This window comes from Triturus cristatus, chromosome 11 (genome assembly GCF_964204655.1).
Source record: "Triturus cristatus chromosome 11, aTriCri1.1, whole genome shotgun sequence".
Lineage (NCBI taxonomy): Eukaryota > Metazoa > Chordata > Amphibia > Caudata > Salamandridae > Triturus > Triturus cristatus.
The window spans coordinates 1006466884-1006489740 of record NC_140594.1 but is presented as its reverse complement, the minus strand read 5'-3'; the positions used below and the strand labels follow the sequence as shown (position 1 = coordinate 1006489740).

General features: G+C 42.9%; 1 protein-coding gene across 1 annotated transcript in view; it reads left to right on the top strand.

Annotated features, from left to right (window-relative positions):
• Window positions 1–22857, top strand: part of SERPINI1 (serpin family I member 1) — a 136086-nt gene that overhangs the window by 38177 nt on the left and 75052 nt on the right. The window contains exons 2-4 of the mRNA XM_085635172.1: window positions 10150–10410; window positions 13372–13602; window positions 20930–21124. Coding sequence (XP_085491298.1) covers window positions 10158–10410; window positions 13372–13602; window positions 20930–21124 — 679 coding nt within the window. The 5' untranslated portion in view covers window positions 10150–10157. The remainder of the gene's footprint in view (window positions 1–10149; window positions 10411–13371; window positions 13603–20929; window positions 21125–22857) is intronic.

Sequence of the window (22857 nt, the reverse complement as noted above, 5' to 3'; positions counted from 1 at the left end):
AGGCACTATAGGTTTTTTTTGGGGTTTTTTTGTTCTAGATAATCCTAAATCTTTGAAAATTCATTTCTCTGGTTCCCTACATTGGATTTTCTTCATTTTGGTGACATTTTAAAGATGCAAATATATTTTCTACATTTATGAATTGATTTTGGATTTTTATTGTGCATTGTGTTTTAATTATTTACTGAAGTGGTGTTTTTATATGCTTTACATACCTGTCTTTGAAGTTAAGCCTGCCTGCTCGCAGCCAAGCTACCTAGGCTTGAGCATAGGAATAATTTTCTGAGACCTATACTGCATCACTGGCCTTATTGCCAGTGGCAGATATACATTTGCCCCTACCAATAACCCACTTTCCAACACCATCCTATCAAATTTTGGCAAATGGCTCATTGTTCGATTAAGTTCCCTTTAAAAGTGTATGAAAGACCATAGGTGTTTAAGGTTGGTCAAAAATGCAATTTCATGTGATTTTATCATTTATCTACACTACTACATATCACTTTCTATAATTTTTTTTAATCCAACCTTTTCCTAGTAGATGCTCAAACATGTTAGGACTGAGAATCTCATTGGAAGTACAGAGGTGAGGAGAAAAAAAGGTGCATAGATCTCCTATTTTTAGACAGTACTACAAAGCCAGACTGCTATTACAGACATATACATCAGTGCTTTTTTTCTTGTTATGAAGGCCTTGCAGATTTGGACAGCAGACTATTTACACTAATGTTAAAGCTTGGTGTTTCAGACAGCAGGTAAAGATTATTACTCTAATTTTAAATGTATAGAAAATAGTATTTTGTCCCCAAACATCTGCTGGTGTGTTTACAAAAATATATGTGCTATGAAATCTATTCACTTATCATATTTAACACAAACTTCGATCTCCCAAACCAAAGCTTATTGTTTTTATTGAAACGCACTGAATGTCCCCTTTTTAATTTTTGGAGATCTGTTTGGTGCTCTTATATAAATTCTGTTCATGAACAACTGCCACACATGGATAGATTCTGTCTTGCTTGTCCGTCAATCAATTAAGGACTTATAAAGCGTAACTGCTCACCCATGAGGGTCTCAAGGCACGGGGGGAGAAGGGGAGGGGGTTGGGGGTCTGTGGTTAAGTTGACGAGCCAGGTCCTGAATTGCAGCAGTGATGGTGATTGCCTGAGGTGCACAGGCAGGGAGTTCCAGGTCTTTGCAGTGAGGTAGGAGAAGGATCCTACAGCCGTGGTCTTGCAGATCCGTGGGATAGTGGCCAGGTATACAGGTCCAGCCTGGTGGAGGGCTTTGTAGGTGCCTGTGAGAAGCTTGAAGGTGATTCTCTTGTTGACAGGGTGCCAGTGAAGGTCTCTCAGATCGCTGGGGATGTGGTTGGCACGTGGGGTGTTCAGGATGAGTCTGACTGAGGTATTCTGGATGGCCTACTGTTTTAAAATTTCTGGATGGTGCCGGCGTAGAGTGTTGCCGTAGTAGAGCCTGCTGCTAAGGAGTGCATGGGTGATCGTTTTCCTGAACTCTGCGGGGAGCTTACAAAGGAGGCAGAGTGTGTTGGAGCATGCAGAAGTGATGGTGTTGATTCGGCAGTTCATAGAGCGCGAGGAGTCTGGTCCGGGGGGGGGGGGTAGGGGGATTCCAAGCGCTGCGGGCCACAAAGAGTTGTTCCAGGCGGAGTGGGCAGCGCCCAGGATGAGGACTTTGGTCTTGTCACAGTTCGGCTTGAGGCAGCTGTCTTTCATCCAGGTTTTGACTGCCTTCATCCCGTCATGTAGGTTGCTCTTGGCGGATGTGGGTTCGTCTGTGAGGGAGAAAATCAGCCCTCCTATGCATCGCCATCTCATGCCGTAGATTCCAGCGATTACTCCCATTATATTATAGCAAACAGTATACTAAAAGTGGGCAGCATCGTGCTGTGGTTGCGCGCAAGAGACCAGAAATTGTCACTATTATGCCAGGCAGGGATTATACCACAAGTGGACACAATCATAGATGCCCCAGAATATTCCATCAATGATCACCATTGAGCTAGGGTTATAGGTATACCTGCCATGATTGACCACAAGAGATCAAGAATGACCACTAATAAGCTCTGGCCCAGGCTCTCCCTTGCTTTTAAAAAAAATACAAATTCTACTTGCTTTCCCTTCTGGGGTTCTTCTCTTTATCCTTGAAGCTCCACAGCCGCCCAGTCCGTGGTAAAGTCGTGGAGAATTCTGGCATTTGGCCACCAGCGGGGATGACGGACTCCAAGCATACACACACACACACACACACACACACACACACACACACACTGCATTGTCCTCAAACATCTTATAGTGTCTTTGGATTTTTTTCTGCCTGGTCATTTCCTTGTAAGGGTTAGAGTTTGGTGGAGTTTCCTCTGGACCCTTTTTTGTAGCGGTAGGGATTTGTAATTTTCCTAGGTGCCACTGGTAACAGGTCTGTCCTACCCAATTGGTCAAGTAACCGTTCAGTTATTCTTTGCTTTCTATGTTCTTAACCTAGCCAAGTCTAAAACTGAAACATTAATACAGAAAATGCTTTCTGAAAACATGTTTTAGACCATCTATATTGAAATAAATTCTGAAAATTGAAATTATTTGGGGAGTTTATGATCACCCTGAGAGTATTGGTAGTAATATTAGAATTGGGGTTACTATTATTATTAACTTTATTACTACTGTACACGGTGGGAACCAATGTCTTAAGCTGATGGTCTAACTCCAATGGCAATTGTACATAAGTTTGATGGTACAACAATGCAAGCATTGGTAAAGCCAGCCGGTCTCTTTTCTAACCATGCAGTGGCAAAACCAATGGGTCTGGCTTTTTTTGTTTGGGGCCAACCTTGTGTCTTTCAGTTGTCCTAGAAAGAAAATACCGCAATGGAGAAATACCTCTGTGGTACATTAATATGAAGTTGGGAGTGGGTCTCCTTTGCTAAATAGAATGATTTTGCAGAGTTGAGCTGTACCCCGTAAACTAAAACACAACACTTCGGTAAGCCCACAAGTGGTGTTTGGTAAAAAAAAAAAATAGGTAATTACAAATAATATAATAAATGGCAATTGCCATTTTAGCAGACCAGAACATAGTCTCCAAATCTATTTTGAGCACGGATTTCTAACTTACACTAACTTTAACACTTTTATCCACTTTTCTCTCGATACAAAGTCACTTGAGAAGTGGATGAAGAGACCTGATCTGGTGCTGTTTTAGCTGGTTTCTGAAATTCAAGCTGCTTATTGCCAATTTTCAAAGTGAGGCTGTTCACTACGAGAGGTGGGAAATATGCACTAAATAAAATTACTACTTTGCCTCCGAGGAACAAACTTTACAGACCTGTTAAAGGACACTTCAGGTTAATACAAGAACGACATTGAACGGGGTCCTCGCTGTCGCTGCACCGGAATAACTGTATTTAAGTGAAATGCTCTTTGTTATAGGTACTAGAACGTCCCATTATGTAAATGTGCCAACATTTGTATAACAATGGAAATCTGCAGTACAGCTCGCCTTCCCGTACCCCTATCCTCTCTACCCCTTCTTCTTTCCTTTTCCTCTTCCTCTCCCTTTCTCTTATACCACTGGACGCCCAGGTTTTGGCGCATGGTACCCATAAAGGCACATTATATGCTATGTATGCACATGTAAAATTGGACACCCTTGCTTAACTTGATCTAGGCTTTCTGCATGCCTTGTAAAAATCAATATAGTATTTTGTAAAAAAAATAACAAAAAAAAAAAAATTGCACTGGTAATATCAGCTCACAAGGCATACATAAAGCATGCTTATGAATAGGGAGCTCATAAAGCAATGGCACTAAGGCATGGAATATACAATTCTGCTTTCTCAGGCCACAAATGTTTTAGAAAAAATGGGTTCTGTAGAAGTTTGCATTGTGGATGATGAACATAAACAACAAAATATAGCACAGTGAAGTTTTGACGGTGGGCCAGTATGTTCAGTAAATCTGTAAGCAAGCAGATCTTCTTGCACATCTTCATGACCCCAAAAAAGCTGTTAATTGGACAATGCTATCGTGACAGCAGAGAAACACAAAAGCGCTTCAAGCATGAATGGCCTCATCTTGCCATAATGGCAAATAGGATGCACTTCATAAAAAAAAAATACATAAACAATCAGTTAAAATGTCATCTTGTTGGTAAAGTAGCTGCATCAAAAAACATGCACCGACTTCGAATTGCAACTTACTCCTGCTGTAGTCTTACAAAGAACGAATGGAGCCCATCACCATAGTCCAATGGGACCACAAATGGAACATTGTAAAACTACAAAATGCTGTTACCTTGATGGACCACCCATTCAAACAATAGGAAATCATGAAAAACTGAGTTAGCCAATGGCTGAAGTGGGTTGACCTAAATCCTCTTCTCTGTGTATAACTTCAAGGTGTACTTTTTTTAAAGTATTGAGAACCTTACATCCCCCAGACAGCTATTTGTAGCAAGTCCTTAAACAATTCAAACTGTTACTGTGCATGTGTATCTTTTGTCTAGTTTTTATGTTGTGAGTTATTCAGCATTTTTCACTAGATTGCGACCCAATGTTTTTATTTTCTGTATGCACCCTCAAGGAATTCCAATTTCTTACTCGGGTTAGTGATTGTAAATCATTGTTTTGTTTTTAATTACTTTAATACTCCTTATATAGTACTGCTTTGTGACCAGCTCCTAACAAATTCCTTTGTCGTAGGATATAATTTTGATAGATGGGTCACCTTCACTTCAGTTGTTAAAGATCAGATTGTTCAGACTGTAACTTAACAACCAAAAGCATTCCCTGTTTGTCCTTTGTCCACCAAGAAAATGGTGCTCTCGAAGCAGTAAAAACAAACAAACTTTTAGCACTTCCCAGATTCCCAAATTAAGGTTGAACAGGAAGGATTGGAGAGGTGTTACGTTATTAACAACTAAAAGTCCACCAGTAGGTTAAGATGACTTTGTTTTCAGGGGGGTTGAAGAAAAGACAGTTGCATGTCACACTATTAATTACACCTACATTGATCTGCAACACTAAGTCATCTACATTATTGACTACTGTTATAGCTTCATGGTAACTATATAAAGAGAAATTTAGATTTACTATTCTCTACTCCACATCTCTTTACCTTGGCAATATCGTGGGAGTCTGTATTGTAAGCTCAACGTTGTTGCTGGCTGAAATTTCTGCTACGCTATTGTGATACCCCATCAACACTGCTGTGTTGGGTCAGACCATGGGTTTGTCCTTTTGAAATGTCCTTTGCTAGGTTCCGTGATTGCAGATTTATTTTGGTGGGAAGAACTCTGATGGAGTGTTTGAGGTCGAAGTGCACATGTACATGCTTCTTCATGGCTTACAAACCGTTTTTGGCCATTACACACTGACCCACTAGGCATTGATACCAATCCTTGTTTTATAACCTGCTGTTAGTTGTTATGCATCCTCGCCATAGAATCTCTGTTCTCTACTGCTCAGCTAGTGTTAAGTTATGGAATGTTGATGTGTGGCAGAGTGTGCTGAGCATGGTATGCTGCTCCTGGTGAGGGAAATTTACTATATAACCTGTAACATCTTCAATAAACCTACAACCTGCTGTCCTATTTGAACTGGCTTCCTGACTCCTGCTTACCAAGAGGGTATCTTTCAATTGCAACACCTTGCTCATCAGTTTTTTTTTTTAATAAGATCTCCTCACTCGAGTTCTGGCAACAAGCTTCCCTGAAGTAAGTGCAGGGTCCCAAGTATTTTCTTTAGTCTGCTGCTGATTTTGCCGGGTACCAAAACTATCCCCTCTTCATCCCACCAGATGCCCCTTTCTTATACCACCACACTCTTAGTGTCTTTCTCATTCTTGTAGTTTCTTTATCAGCCTGGCTTCACAGCGCAGCCGTAGTCTTTACTTATGGTTACCACTACTTTAAAATATGCATAGTGGGCTTTGGCTTCACCTTGAGAAAGTTTTTACTTTCTGATAGTGGCTGTTCGATATATTGTTCCGCCTCCTATGAGGGGCTTGTATTGCACTGCATCAAGGACTATTTTAAATCTCAAAAGTACACTGAATTATTCCATATTAAATTATTTCTCTAACATGCCTTTTATATGCAGATAGCAATCCTTTTTATTTTTCCACTGCAGGAGGATTCTTTAATGTTTTAGTCGGGAATTGTGTGAAAGTCACCCATACATGTACACTTGTGAAGTAGGTGACTAGACCCAAGATCTGTCTGCCCTTTCATGCCAACCACTACACTCTGAACCAACTGCTCCCCAATAATACTCTGCAGCGTTCCTCTGGTCTCTCAACCCTAAACTCCATCTCCATGCTACTGTTGTGCCATGGCACACTACACAGAAAGAGCATTCTCTTGCACCCACTGCCACTTTGCGTACAGTATCTTACCCACCATTCTCTTCCTGCCAGCACACACCCAGACTTCACCTAAAACAACCCAGTCCTGCAAGCAAAACACTCATCCCAAGACACATTATCTTGCATGCTCCTCAACACCAGCAGCTCACCCTGCAAGCATGCAACAGAAATCTGGGACCTACTGGACAACAATGACCCAGACATCCTCTTCCTCACAGAAAATAGGCAGACTTCCACCCACCTCAGCACCCAACATCGCCATGACCGTCCAAATATGATACAAGATCGCATGCCAAGACCGCCAACACCAGCCCGGAGGAGGAATGTCAATTATTTTCAAGAAGACAATCCACTGCATCACAACTACAGAAAACGTGACCGACCTTCCCCCCCCCCCCCCCCTCTTCATGGAGTCCCTTCATTTTTAAAGTCTGAATCTCCGTTCACTTCATCCTAAACAACTGATCTACCAATCTCCTGGACCCCAAGCAAATGTCACCAACTAAATGGGGAAACTTATTCCCCCATAGACTCCAAAGCCTACATCCTCCTAAGTGACCTAACACTTAGTAACACTTAGTAACAAAACAACTTTGACCTTCGACTAAACCCCTTAACTGCTTCACCCCCAGTTCCCCTTAACTGCTTCACCCCCAGTTTACCCACAGCACAGAAGGCTTAGGAAAGGCCTTGACTACTTGGGAAACAATCAACACAGAAGGACAACCAATATCATGGGAACCATCCATTCTGCGGCCCTCACGGACCCTTGCCCCACTGCATCTACAACATGGGCAATTCCTAATCTGCAAAGAACTCTCAACATCCTAAACACCTCAGTCACCACCTTCCTGGAAGCCTGAAAACACGCAGTGGTCAACGAACTACAAAAATAAAATTCTTGGCAGCAACCACCCACCCAGCTAGGAATCTACTGCCGGATTTCTCTGCTACCATACCCATATTATGTCATGGAAAAAGCAATCGACAAGCTACTCATTGACACCATACCTTAACTTTCCCAACCTCTCCCCCAGACTGACACCAGATCCTGGACACCACCCAATCACAGTATCGCGACACCCTTCGTCGCAGCAACCAAAACAAATTATCCTCGGCGGAGGGAAACTGCTGCCCTTATCCTGCTCCACCTTTCTGCAGCTTTTTAAAGTCTCCCACTCCACCCTGATCAGAAGACTTGACAAGAGAGAGAGATCAAAGCCCCCCCCCCAACTGGATCTGTTCCTTCCTAACTGGAAGGACCCAGAAATTCACCATGCCACCCTTCACGTCAAACCAGGAACCTCTTCTTCAGACAAACTCGAGATGACCGCTCAAGTCAACTCTGTAAGTCCTGCCCCACCTGTTTCCACATGCTAAGGATGCTGTGTAAAATCTGCAACTGGCTGCCAGAGAACACCAGGAAAACAGGCTGTCTTTTCTAGCAGACTTGACTTCGGATTCATCAAACAGCTGCCGAACAGACACCAGGTCATCCAAAACTCAGCTGTAATAGAAGTCCCCAACCTACCTCGCTGCTCCTAAATCACACCTGAACTCCTTTGACTCCCCATACACAAACCCATTCTATTCAACCTTCTTATGCACTACACCACATTTGCCGCTCATTTCTCAACCGCTGCATACTTAACCCATCTATCCAGAACCCTCTGCTCATCTGGACTCTCATACCCTACACACACAAAAGGAGAGCAGGAGGTGGTGCCTTTTAGTAACCCCCCCCCCCCCCCCCCCCCCCCCCCAAGCATGGAATGATCTCCCACAGAACATCCGAGCTCCGCATAGTTTCTTAAGTATAAGAAGCGGAAGGTCTGGCTTTAAAAAAAAAAAAGTTCCCTTGGGGCCCTTCGCCTAGCTGCCTGCGAGGTACCTGAATAATCTCATGGGTGTTGAGTGCGTCATAGAAATACCCATAGCATAGCATGCTTTCATGCGCATATGCATAAGAGCTCACATTCCAGCTGCCTACAACTAAACATTTGCAAATCCATTAAAAGATTGAGACCCAGGCTTTCATAAAGGCAATTTACATGCCAAAGCATATAACCTAGTTTATGCATTTGCCAGTTGTATCTGGTCTCTCTTCTTCCTTCGTTGTTTCCTTTTCTGCTTTCCGGTCTTACTCTGGTAAAGAAAAATAAGCCCCCGTCTCCAAAACGAGTTCCAGTGCCTACAACACAGCACAATTTAAAGATGGCAGGTGCTGCTAGCAGAAGAAGAACACGTTTTAAAGAGATCTGTCTGTGTTGTCCTGGAGAAAGCAAGAGCAGGGAGCCCTGGGCTATCTTCAAGACAGAAAGCTCCGAGTGGGCCAGTTCCTGTTACCTAGTCCTTGCCACACATTGGTGGTGGAGGCACCGTCCGTTCTAGATTAGATCATTGTCCCTGCCTGTACTCCGATCTATCCGCTATGCAGGTCCGCCCCCTTCGCTTGTTTAGAATGTCCAAGTCGGCAGATTAGTGGCTTGGTAGGAAAAGCCATGTCTCTGAAACAAGATAATCTCTGTAAAACCATCAAATTTAAACTAAGGCACTTGATCTATAAATGCATCGAAGGAATGGCATCACAATATCTAGCTAGCTGGATTTCCCTATTTACGGGCCCAGTCAGCAACTTCCGATGCTGGTTTAAAAGTTTTTCTAATTTCCTGTCATGCCTAAAATGAAAGAAGGCATGGCTTTCTCAGTTCCTAGTCCTTCATTTTGAAACTAGTTACCCCACAGTTTAAGGTTCTAGTCTAACATGTCCGTCTTTAGAAAGGCTCTTGAAACCTGCTTATGTTAAGATGTCTGCTAAGGTCCTAGACCAGCGACTACATCGGTGGTTAGCACATTATAAATGTCCCTAATCAGTAAAACCAGTCTTGCATGGTTCATTAGGGTTGATGAACATACTTGTGGACGAGCAGGCAATCTTTCGTCCTTTTTTTCAGGTTCTGGTATCTGTTGAACCTTCCCACCAAGATATATTTGTGGTAAGAGGCAAAGAAGACTCCTTGGGAAAGGAGCAAATGTGCCCACAATGCCCCCTACGCCTTTGGCTTTCTTTGATTAGCCTTTAAGCTATTGACTTGAAACATTATCAAAAAAGTGATACTTAGTCCTAAGGAGTATTAATTTCTCACTTGAAGCTATATGCTTTTTAGTTGTCCTTCCACCTCCATTGGAGTGCTTGCATTGAACTGCAGAAGGGCCCACTTTATCGTTATCCTCCTCTCGCTGGATTGTGCTAACACGTGCACATTAAATTTGGGCATCTTGGCTTTGCCAGTGCTTGTTATGAGTAATGAGCAAAACTTTCACTCTTTCCCATTTGGTTGGGAAATTTAAATGGCACATGTGAGGATAGCTATTTTAGCAGTGTTGCCAAACCTTTGTCTGCATATGCTCAACAATTGTTAGTCCTGAAATGTTAGTTATCAAAATTAAAATGAAAGATGGTGATCTTAAAATGATGATTTTATTATTTTGTAATCTTAAACAAAACAGTTGCCGCCTGAGGTGGGATGTGACCTACAAGTTAAACATTCAAATCTTGTAGGATCTTTCATATTTATGAGGTCGATAAGTTGAATTCCATTAGATAAAGTAAATTACACTTCTCTTTAACACAGCTGCAAAATTTCAAATTGGTGTCCGGTGCTATTCAAATAAAATGTTCTCACTTATGAAAGTCAGGCGTCTGTGCAATTAAAAGGCGTGTTGATGTCATTCATCCCGCTAAATTTGCTTTGTTTTTATTTTACAGGCTTGAAAATGCATTTTCTTGGAATATTGTCCTTGCTGTTTATTTGGCACGGTACTCCACTCAGTGCAAATGTTCAGAACGATGCCATCACAGATTTTTCTATAAAACTTTACCATGAACTGCGCGCCTCAGGAGAAGATGACAATATATTTTTTTCTCCGTGGAGTATTGCTGTTGCTTTAGGAATGGTGGAGCTTGGCGCCCGCGGATCCACTCTGAAGGAAATTCGCCATACTATGGGATACGATGACATTACAAATGGTAATGTATTTTTTTTTAATGTTCCCGTTTAATATTTGGATTCTGCTGGAATAGTAATATTTTAGATGTTGCTACTGTATAGTTAAGAACAAATGTAATTCTGTGGTGCTATTTCAAGGCAGGTTCTATGGACCTCTAAATGCAAGTGCTGAAATAGTAGGAACATGTCTTTAAAAGGAAGACTGAACCTGTGAATTGTAGGGCAGTGTTTATGTGCATGAAGTCCCAGGTGCAGTGGTCCATTCTTGTTCATGTAGTTGGTTTAAGCGTATGTTTACGTCTTCTAGCCAGTGTAACCCCTAATAAGATGAGTGCCGGGGGAGCTCTGTAGACTGGCGCTCATACAAAGGGTCTAGCTATGCTCCCAGTTTGGGTATTTGTTCTGCGGCTGCTTCTAGCAGCCCAGAGAGGAGATTTGGAATGATAAACATGGGATACTTGCAAGCCTCAAGTCCAGAACCTCTTATCTTTAGTGGAGAAATGTAGGAAAACACCTACAAAGTTAAAAACGGGTCACTGGAAAACTATCTCTGTGACTTGACTTGTGCACATTCCATTTCAAAACACATCCCCTCTTTGGGTTTGGAAAAAACCCCCCACAAAGATCTCTTGATCCTAGGCCTTTGTTCTCCATAAATATCTTAACAATACTCCCAAGATCTGCTTAGATTGTAAGTCTCCAGCGTTGCTACCTGGAAGTTAAAAGTAGGGCACCACCTAGACTACCAAGTCTATGTTCATGACCAGTTTTCTGGATGGTGTCCGCTTCAGTGGGGAGCTAATCCGAGGGAGATAAATGTTAGATGCGTGATCAAGAAAATACACTTTAGATCACTTACATTTCTTATTAATAGATCATACGTGCTGAATTCAGCACAGCATACACGATGTAAAAACAGGTCTATCCACCCCTCTAATGTCTGCTACAATATAACCGCTAATATTGCATTATTAATATTGAATAGGGTACTAATATTTGACACATGTAGCAGCCCCATAAAATTAGTCCTGGTCAGCCACAGTACTCTGTGGAAAAATGAAGTCCTTTGCTGGGACACCATCGTGTGTGTTTATTAATTTGAAGCCAAAGCGAAGATTCTGTGTAAAACGTGAAGTGAAGACAAAATGTCCTTGTTCATGGAATCTTCAAAAACCACCTTTGATAAAAGAAGAGCAATTTCTGTTTCTCAAAATCCCATTGAAAAGGAGGGAGGGGATTGTGTTTACGCATATATAGTTTTGGCCAGTACTACAGATCCGAAATTGAGAGGAGGAAGCCAAGGAGAGCCCAAAAAAGCTCTTGGGAGGTAAATAAGCAATGAAGACGGAAGAAAATGCAGTCCGCAAGACTAATATCTAAAGGTAATTAATACAAATGTACATTGGGAAAAGAATTGAAATAGTATGATCGTGTGCTTGAGATCTAATGAAAACTTTGATATCCTGAACGCCTTCGTACATAGGTAAATATTCTCAGTTTGACATGGCAGGTGACCGAGAAGATCTTGAGTATCTGGCTAAAAAATCATTTTATCGTAAGTTGAAGTCTGTCAGTTCTTCAGATTCAGCCTGGCAAGACACTCCATATATCAGAACATTATTGTGGCTCTGCTAAGGTGGTAAATGGGTCCATTAATTGCTGGGAAAAATGAAAATTGTAGTTAAATGTCATTAAGAATGGAGGAAGTTTAGTTTTGGAGAAGAAAAAGTTACAATACACTTTTTGTGTTTTTATAAAGTTAAATCTGGGCTGTTGCTCCATAGAGGCAAGCAATAGATTTAACCTACTTTTAATATATACCATGTATGAGCTGAAGGTAACATTGAAACAAATAGTATACCAAGTAGAAGTGAATTAATAAGCGCCTGGTTTAAAAAAAAAACAAAAAAAAATTAAAACACTTCAATGTTGAGGATTTAAATTCCTAGTCAATGGCGTTGGCTAATCGAAGTGTATGCTGATGGCCTCCTCTTGCATGAGTCTGAGAACTCCCAGATACAATACTAGATGAGAATAAGACAATCGAACATAATATAAAAATATTTACAATGTTAATATCTATTCTCACTGAGGAATCATGGTAAGATTATCTAGTGTGGCTTTCTGTTGGATTTTTCTTATTTGTAGTGTATGGTTTCATGGTTTATATCGGTTGCTTCATATTGATGTTGCTCATAACTTTTTTTTTTTTCTTTATATTTGTGAAGCAGCTGTGGTGGCTGCCTCTCCTTTCCACCGGTGTCGAAGGGCACTGTACCCTCAACCTCAGCTCTTAAACTACAGACCTTGAGATCAAGGGTTACTCAAATTAGGTTTGTGAGTTGACCTAGACTACAGCTCCCAGGATGCATATGTTATAACATAACATAGGACAGGGAAAGGTCTTTGATTTCATGGAGTGCGATGACCAACCTCGCTGCAGTGGTTATGCACCTACTCTGAGACATGCTCAGCGATTAGGCTCAGTTCCGATTAATTTTCGCTTCTGTTACTAATGTTCAGTATTTACATAAGTGAAGAGTGTTTGATAACTCCGGAGTTTGGGGTGAAGGAATGTGGATGGACTGGATTAATCGCTTCTTAACATTTTATATTCTTATTCGGACCCGCTGTCACAAACTTATGCTTGTGTCAAGGCTTGATCTAATGGGCATAGTGATGGACTCCTAAACTTGCACTGGTCTGGTAATCTACACTGGTGATCTGCTTGGTATATCTGGTAGTGCTTCTAGAGGAGTAAGGCAGCTAGAAATTATTCTTCATTGCACTGTGTGTAAGCCAGTTACACCTACAAATAAAATACAATGGGTAATGGAGGGTAGGACGTTGCTAAATGCAGAGCATTTCGTGAGATTGTTGAATGATGCATAATAAGAAATCCAGGAATGCACATAATGCTTTTCCAGCATCTTGTGTCTTTGTTTCCCCCCCACTTAAATCATTTTGTATTTTTTCTGCAGGTGGAGAGTTCTCCTACTTAAGGGATCTATCTGAAGCCTTGACTGAAAACCAGTACAATTGTGTCACAAACCTCGCCAATGCAATTTACCTTCAAAACGGATATCCAATCAGTGACAAGTTTATCCAGCTAATGAAAAAATATTTCCGAGCGGAAGTAGAAAATGTCGACTTTAGCCAGGGTGCATCAATAGCTGAACACATCAATGGCTGGGTGGAGAACCAAACAAATAGTAAGTTAGCTGATGTTATTTTTTTGGGACTTGTATCTTTTAATGACTGTGTGAATTTGTTTTTAATGAATGTACTCCGCCCAGGATATCCTCACATGAACGCCTTTCCTTATGTCTTAATGTATTTGCTCAATTTCAGTATGAACACTGTTAATGTGACCATACCTTTTAACAATCAAGCACATGTCCTCCGTCAGTATTATAAGCTGTTGGGATCTCTAAGGATCCTTTTAAAAATGAAATGCTTTTTCTTATTTAAGCATTAATCAATAGCTGATAGTTTAAGCATCCTAGTTCAGTTAATGCTTTGTCGCGGAGTTATAGAAAGCATGTGGTATTGAATATCATTATTGTATTTCTGCTGCTTGATGAAAAGCTGTTAAATTTACTAGTTTTAGTTCATGACCTTGCAATTGGTTTTTCTCCTAGCACAAGTAGCGCTCTGGTATCGGCAGCATATGCAAACGGTGCCAAAATTAAGCGTGTTGTATCAGCTCTACACCACCCCTGGAGATGTGTGCTCGGTCTGACAGAGCAGTACACATACTATATCACAAAGTACTATGCGGTTGATGAATCCATAGCTATTTTGTGCCTCAATGGAGTTTAAAGCTCAACCTGTTTGAGGGAGTGCATCCTCCTTGCACACCCTTAGCTGCATTTTGAGCTTATAATTCCACAGTGCTGTAGCTAGTGTTTGTGATAATCTTTACTCTCTCCCAGGCTATTGCCCGAGAGCATCATTTACGGCACCATGCGAATAGACCTCTCAAATCTCAAGTTTTTTGATTTCGCATCCATTTTCTTGCTCCTGTTTATTTGAAGGTGTCTTGTGTATATACTTAGGCATTTTATCTTTCTATTTTGATGCACTTATTGTCTGCCATTCAGGGAGGAAATGTGGTGCTTGGTAACTGCAGGGAATTTTTAAATGTTCCTCCCTGTTTCCTGAAAATAGTTAACTTCATGCATCCTTCAAGTTCTTGCATAATCCTTTCCTTTTGGACTAAGACCGACCAGGTGGTTTTGCCCTTTTAGCTTGTTCACTCTGGTAATAGCCAGTGTTAAGTTTGACACCCAGACTAGGTGAGCTATAGCTATATGTGTACGTGCTATAGAGCTTTGCAAAGCTATAGCACACCATTGCTTGGGCCGTAATCTGCAAGGTAACGGAGCAGGTACAATAGTAGATTACATCAGACCATAGTTGAATAGCTAGGATCTCACAGATGTGGTAAATTAAACTGGCTATGTGAAACCATATTGCCATTTGTTTAGTGAATATATAGTAGTGGAAACATGTCTCCCGCTTGTTGGAGAAACTTGTCTGACAGGTTGAAGTGTCATGGAATATTGATCTGACAGCTACAAGACTAGTATTCCATTTAAAATAGCTACTCGAGAGAAGGGAACCACTGCTACAAACCAGAAACTGGATCCCACCAAGGTACAGAAACATGTGGGATACAAAGCACAGATTTTGGAAGGAGCCGCCTCCTTCCTGTGGAATTCTTTGAACTTCATAAGTATTAAAGACTCACAGCTCTGCCACCTGCTTTGACATTTTTGTTCTAGTGGTACCAATGTCCCAGGTTAGTTCCCTTACAGACGAGTTTGGGACGTCTTTCCCTTCTTCCAGAATGTCCTTAAATAATCCTGATATGCAGTAAAGCATATCCTCCCATCAAGCATTAAAGATTTAAGTGCTTCTATGGATTCCGTAAAGTGTAACAAATCCATCTTAAGAGCTTTAAACTGAAAGGTCCACCCTACTTATCTCTTGAAGATCTGGCCCAAAAAGCCAACCGTTACAGAAGGTTCCTCTATATGCATTTCCTAGACCCCAGATGTATTGCATAGATTCCCAATGGTGGTTGTGCCAAATACAGGTGTGGATGACGAGGAAAAACTCCATCTACATTGTTCTGAAGACCTTTTATGAGCAATGTAGTAAATATTTGGTTTTTAAATTGTAGTAAATTTATAGTGTTGGCAGGTATCCTTGCGAATTATAAAAGTAAGCAAAAAGGGTTGGGGGGGGGGGGGCGGGTAATAGTATCCTCCCTACGAGTGCTTAAAATCCCCTCCAGGTTTAATGTTTCTAAAAAATTCCAAGGTGCCTAATCTTTGCACTCTTTATTTATATTTGGTTATGAGGGCTCTAAATACCATTCCAAAGTGGGAATATTTTACTTCTTGCTTTTGTAAGTTTGGGGTGCAGTGACTTCAGACTGAGCAATTTTCATTAGAGTATTTGTAAGCAGCTAGAACATCAAAATATAGTTTTACACGTTCAAACCATTCAAGCTTATTTTAAATGACCCATGCTACCGCAATAACTGAATTTCCTGTAAATTTTGCAATTTTTCATCTCTAAAGCTATATTCTCAGATCATAGCAATAGTACTGCTTCTCTTTGTGGTGGTAGGCCGCTGTTGATGACACAGATGTAGACATTACTAGAGCAGGGCAGATGAATGCTTCAGTAGGCAGATTTCTAGCATCGTACACTTCTGTTTCTTCTTTTAGGAATATTTACTTGGTTCACAAGTAGTGCAGGCCAGTACTACACGTGGGGGAAGGGGGGGGGGGCGGGGCGGGGAGGGGAAGAGATCTCTACTTCAGTTTTTCTTCTCAAATAGGCTTGGCATCTGACACCAGAAATTATTTTTCTGTCTTGGTCTCTCTGTTTCCAATAGCAAAATGGTCCACAAATGCATTCGACAACATTACATTTGAGTGGCTCGTGCTCTCATTTCCTGTATTGACTCTGTCTACAATACTTAATACATATTTAATTCCCCCTCTTAGCTAGTAACTTAACATCCACAACACGGTCATTCACATCACACCACTAAAACACACTTGAAAAAAATTCTACCATAGACACTATCATAGAAGAATGCTTTTATTGGTATATGTAATATACTCTAATGCACACAAGTACTCGTTGAATCATTGTCTTCATTTATGTAGACCAGTCCATGCACATTTTTTTGATCTTTGTGAAGACTAGAATGTTAGAAGGTCACCGGGTTAAGAAATATGCCAGTGGATTCCTGATAGAATCAGTTGCTTTGTTTACAATAGAAGACGGTATAAACTCTATAAAGGTGGCAGTGTTTCCTGATCGCATAACACTTACAATGCTATAATTCAGTAACAAACATGTGGTGAAAGGACACGATCTCAGTGATATGGGGCAATCCCCCTCCACTCCTATTTTTTATTTTTGTATTTTTTTTTTTTTTTAAATGTATGTGTTTAATGGTGGAACCAGCTTCGCTCCAGTCGATTCCCTGAAAGTCTTACCAACATTGGTATTGACATTTCTGCAACAGTGGGGTCAGCATGATTAAAACACACACCTGTCTGGTCTCATATCTTTTTAACGAAGGGGGTGGGTGGTCTCCCCCGTTGAGGGAACGATTGGGCAATGTTTGCCCTGGCGGCCAGATAGTGATGAGCAGTGACATTCTGGAGTTCTGTTTACTGACTTCTGAGTGGCAGACTGTAGTGGTGCATGTTGAGTCGAGGTGGGGGTGCCTTTGGAAGGAGCCTAAAATTGCCCAACACCCTTGGCTAGTACCTGCCACCGAGTACAATAAAAGGAAGTTCAAATTCACACTGTTCAGCACCTGTGAGGATGAGTGCATGCTGCATATTATTTCTTCATGCATATTCAGTGCCCACACAAACCCATTTTTAGGTCTCGCTGGCGTTGCAGCGCAAAGCGCTGCCGCCAAGGAGTAACTATTGTTGCCGTGATGCCTCTCAAGGGAGACAGACCGGGGCACGCACAGCGATCGGGGTCTGTGGACGCGCTTCTGAGACGCGCTTGCGCAGATGCACACGCACAGACACATGTGCACACACCCCGCCTCTGCCGACCCATCCCCCCCCCCTCACCCCCCCCCCCCCCCCCCCCCCTTCACCACATCCGCGGCTGCCTAACGCGTGCGAGCACACCTCGCCACCGAGATGCCTCTCAAGGGAGACAGACCGAAGCCGCACTGTTCGAAATTTACAGATTATATTGGCATTGTCAGCAAATGGCAGCTTGCGGGAGAACTATAGGGTATGGGGGAGGATTAGTCTCTGCACTATGTGGTGCACACTGGAGATTATAACGATGGTGTGGGTATAGGATGGCTATGGGTACACACCCTTTAAAATTAGTGTTACGTACAGTACGATTGCATGTGCACACACTCTTATTATGGTGAACTACGCTGCACACCCTTTATTTTCATGTACGAATATACAACCTATATTATGTATGCTGGTACTATATGTTCAGCTTAAAAATAATAGTTCAAAATGCACCAAAGAAATTCACCGATGCTTATTCTTCCAGCTGAGGAGGCAAAATCATGATGCGACGGCAGGCTCTTGCAACACGCATGGAACTTGCTTGGAGTAAACAAAACCATGTCACCTCGCTACAGAAACAACTGAGATTTTGGAAAGAGGCTGCAGGACGGAGATAATATTCTGGCACAAAACAGGATTACACACAACTGTCCCATATGACTGCAGCTGCTCCACTGAAGACCACTCCCAGAGATGACCTCTGCCCCCCCCCCCCCACACTCATCACGCCGCCCCCAAGACACACAGCCGCGCCACTCCCACCATGACAGTCTGTCTCTCCTCACCTGCTGTCACCCTGCAGCGGCGGCTCCTGCAGACGGCCACTGCACACCTCCATCGCCGCAGCCGGTCACTGCTGCACCAGCCGCTCCCCTTCACTCCCAATCCATAGCAGCTGCCTGGCTGGCCCAGCCTCGTAGGTGTCCCGCCCCCACTTCCGGCTTCCGGGAACAAACGAACTACAGCTCCCGGTGTACCTTGGGTGTACAGCTTCCGGCGCACACTGCGAGTGCTGCCTGCGAACTAATCAGGCCTCGCCCACTGCCTGCAGATGTTGGGAACGTTAAGGAGAATAAAATAAATCTTTAGAGTTGGACGAGCTAACAAACAGGGGTAGCAGAGGCACGGATCGGTTCTGGCTCCGAGAGTCAGTGCACAAGCCGAGTCTTTAAAATATTTGGCCTTGTAATAGGGTGACCAGATTCTCTAAACAACAAGCATTTGCAATGCAATAGGTCTCGCAGTTACACGAGTTAAAGCTATTGGCATTGTAAATGACAATGCCTTTTATTTATGTTTTGAAAACTAAAACAAAAATAAAAGGCATTGTTATTTGCAATGTCAATAGCTCAAACTCGCGTAAATGCGAGACCTATTGCATTGCAAATGCTTGTTTTGCTTGCAGTGGTTGCTACCACTGTGTTGTGGCTTAATAGGGTTCCACGTAACAGACCTCGCTATTAACAAACTTGGTGGAAATCGCTTCATCACTCTGGAATGAAATGTTGAGTGCAAGTAGCACATTTATTTTCATTAGTTAGTTTAAACACATTACCTTGGCTTTTTGGGAAGTAAAAAAAAAAAAAAAAATCCATAGGTAACCAGTTTAACGAGCAGGTTCATATTGCATAATTGTCGTTGTGATGAAAGTTTAAAATCTAGAGTAACTAGGAATTTTTAGGTCTAGCCTGGGCAGCGCATGTGCTGGTCTGCGAGGCATGCTGTATCAGAGTATGGACTTGAAGCTCAGCCCACTCTCTGCCCATATTTATTATTGGCTTGTGTCTGTGTCCTCTGCAAATGATGGCTTCTGGTTTGTTAATAGGCTTGTTAGTCCCTCCTTTGTACCGCCATGTCTTCATTTGTAACCTCCCAGGATGACTGGCCCCTTTGCTTCTGTTACACGGTATGTCTTATTTAGTCTGTAAACACTATTTTCTTTAATGAGTTTCTCTTACTGCAGACACAACATGCTTTACTGCAACATTCAGCACCCCATGCGCTCTTCAACTTTCCAAGCAGCCCGGGACAATGGTGGCTGCTTCTTTGAAATGAAATAGGTCTCGCATTTACAAGAGTTTGAGCTATGGGCATTATAAATGACAATCCCTTTTATTCAAGTGTTTTTTTTTAAAACGGATAAATAAAAGCCATTGTCATTTACAATGCCAATAGCTTAAACTTTGGCAAATGCGAGACCTATTGCATTGCAAATGCTTGTTTTATTTGTCAGTGCCCTCCTTTTTCACGCAGATTGTGGTATGCCCTCAGTTTCATGATTTCGTCTTATGTTTGTCTGGTTTGGAAGCCCTCCGTTACTGGTGTATTTGAGGGGCAATGTATTGTGTATAATATAGTTTTCTTAAGTTAATTTTGATATTCTATTGAAGTACACACCACAAAATAAACTGTCATTTGTCGGTGTTTCTTTTCAACTATGTTCTATAGTCTTGCCTGGGTGAGCTTGTCTATCTCCAATGTGTGCTTGTTGCCTTTCGTGTTTGCTTATATGTATGCTCCATTTGTTTGCCTGTAGTGTTGTATATGTATGCACTATATAGGAATCCAGAACTATTGACTTGCTTACTACTTGGAATCTGGAAGTTTGTGAAGTGAGTGGTAGAGCTACGCTACACAGCAATTCCAATATTTTACTGTTTCTAAGCAGCACTGACCAAAAACTGCAGTCATTTGATCTACATGCATTCTATGCCGTCATTTTGTTGCATGTTTCTTGGAGTATCGGTAGTTGTTTTCGAACCATCATTTATTTTAAGCGAAATTCAATATTTAGCGCACAACCTTCTTTATTGTGGTGGATGAAATCCCTATATGCAGTCGCACCCGATTATTTTACTCACAAGCCAATGTAAGGGTAAAATATGTAAAATAAATGGTAAGAAATGTCCATGAAAAGAGCCTTTTTAGGCTCTTTGGATAGCACAATATTTTCCAGATCTATTATCAATTCTTTCAAATATGCACAGTGTGGGTCTTGGCTCCACCCTGGGGCGTTACCCTCGTCATATGTGTTATTCCACCTTCCATGAAGTGCTTCTACTGCAATGCACGAGTGACTTTTCTTTAACACCTGAGCTGTACTCTTCATTATCACATTAATTTATTTTTCTCCTTTATTTATTCTAAACTGAAATCAATCCTTGGTTGCTGCTTTCCCCTAGTATGGCCAAAGCCAATGGGACAGACTGTAATGTGATTGTTAACATGATGGAAGACCTACTGGCTTTGCCCACGATCTTTCATTTGGGAAGTGTTTTTAAGCGCATCGATTTTCTGAAGGCAGCATTAAAATCCAATCGCGTACGAATCCAATTACCAAAAATCTAAAAAGAGGAGCCTATGAAGTTAAAGTAAACTTTAAATGTTTAATGCAAACTGCTTGCGGGAAGGTTCCGAAATGTAAATTCTTATGGTTTTACTTTTCTCCTGACAGACCGCATAAATGATCTCGTTGATGCCAGTGATTTCAGCGACCTGACAAGGATGGTCCTAGTCAATGCCATCTACTTCAAGGGCAGCTGGAAGTCCCAGTTCAGACCAGAGAACACCAGGACTTTCTCGTTCACAAAAGACGATGAAAGTGAAGTGCAAATTCCAATGATGTACCAACAAGGAGAATTCTACTATGGTATGTAATAACTCCAGTACCTTCTTAGTTTTCAATAAATAAAGGTTTCGATTTCTTGGTGTTATTTTGTTTCCTTTTCCAATTTCCTATCTATAGCTAGTAGCTGAGGATGTATTTTTCATGGAGAAGATTAAAATCTTTTAAATGGAAAGGTCTATGAATTATAGATTTTGGTTGCAAATGTAGGAGTAGGTGTCTCGCATGACATTCTTAAATGTGTGTGCAGAACCTGATCCGCATACATTTTGAAGTAACTCACTAGTGATGGCCTGGGTTTTCAAAGTACATGAAAGAAGAAATTGAAATAACACTGTTTAACGGAAGAACCTTGGACCCGCCCTCACCCCCTCTGCACACTAAAACACACACTCACCCCTTTCCTCTCTTTTTTTTTTTTTTTTTTTTTTTTTTTAATTTCTCTCACGTTCTCTGCATTGTACAAGTTCAGTAAACTGTGCGGGGCGCTAGGTGGCGCTGGACCGACATGGCCGCACTTCTGTGAGGCTCCAGCCGGCCAGGCAAATAACGATCCAGCAAGTCCATCCTACAGGCCAGCAAATGCAGTGATGACCACTTCGGCGTGTGTGGGAACCCCCTGAGCCCACCCTGTGCTAGTTTCGGGAGAAACGGCGGCCGGGAGGCAGAGAAATCGGCTCCTGCAGACCCGCGGCGACAGACCCGTAGATAGGGGCGGAGCGTCGTGGCGGATGCTGGTGTCACTACGGGCCGGGGATCCTCGCGGCCTGCTGGGCCGTTGACCGGGTGCAGTTTGCCAAGTCTGCTGCGGTCCTGTGCGCACTGGTGAACGGGACGACATTGCCGGACAGTCCAGTGCTGTGCTGAGCGGGGCGGTGCCTCGTGGGCAGCGAGATCAACCTTCACAGGCTGCTGGGAGCGTCTCCGTAGTTCGAGTCGGTGCGGCCATTGAGTGTCGCGGTCGCGCTGGCTCCGCGTGGCTCTGTTGCGGCTGGAGGACTGCGGCCTGCGCTGTGTGGCCCCTCGTGTGGCCCCCTGTCTATCCGGATTGGACTGCGGCGGACGGCGATCGCCCCCCCCGCTGCCCCCCCCTGCCTCTGCTGGTGCGGAGCCGTGTCTGCGCCGGATCCTGGAGAGTTGCCCCGAGCTGGATGCTCTCGTGGTCGGTCTCCTTGCCGGGGTGAGACACCACGACCCTGCCCGGAGGGAGCGCTTTCCTGCCCCTGCAGCTTAACTGACAGGTGTGTGGCTGACTGTGAGTGACTGTGGAGGCGCGGGAGAAGCTGCGACCCCTATCAGCTGTGGGTCAGAACAGATCACTCGGCTGCGATCCCCTGATGGGCTACAGCGACTGGTCCCGGAGGGCTGTCATGGGAGAGTGACGCGGAGTGGAGAGTGTGCGATCTGAAGACTTGCCCGGGCTTCGGCGCTAATAACGTGCATCGCCCACCTCACTCCCTGTGGGTACTGGCCCCATTGACTGCTGCAGCTATGGGCAAGACGGACACGAAACAAACTACGCTACACTTCAACCCCGCGAAGGGGGGGGGGGAAAAACGCGTGCCCAAAATGCTGAGGGGGCGGAGACGGGTCCCGGCGACTAGGAGGATTTGGACTGGAAATCCTTGCTTGTGGGTATGCAGCGGAGTTTGTCCTCCATTGACGCGAAGATCGACACTATGAATACCAGGCTGGACGCGGTGGTGCAGCGGTTGGACCAGCATGGTGAACGACTCAAGGAGGCGGAGGGTCGGATC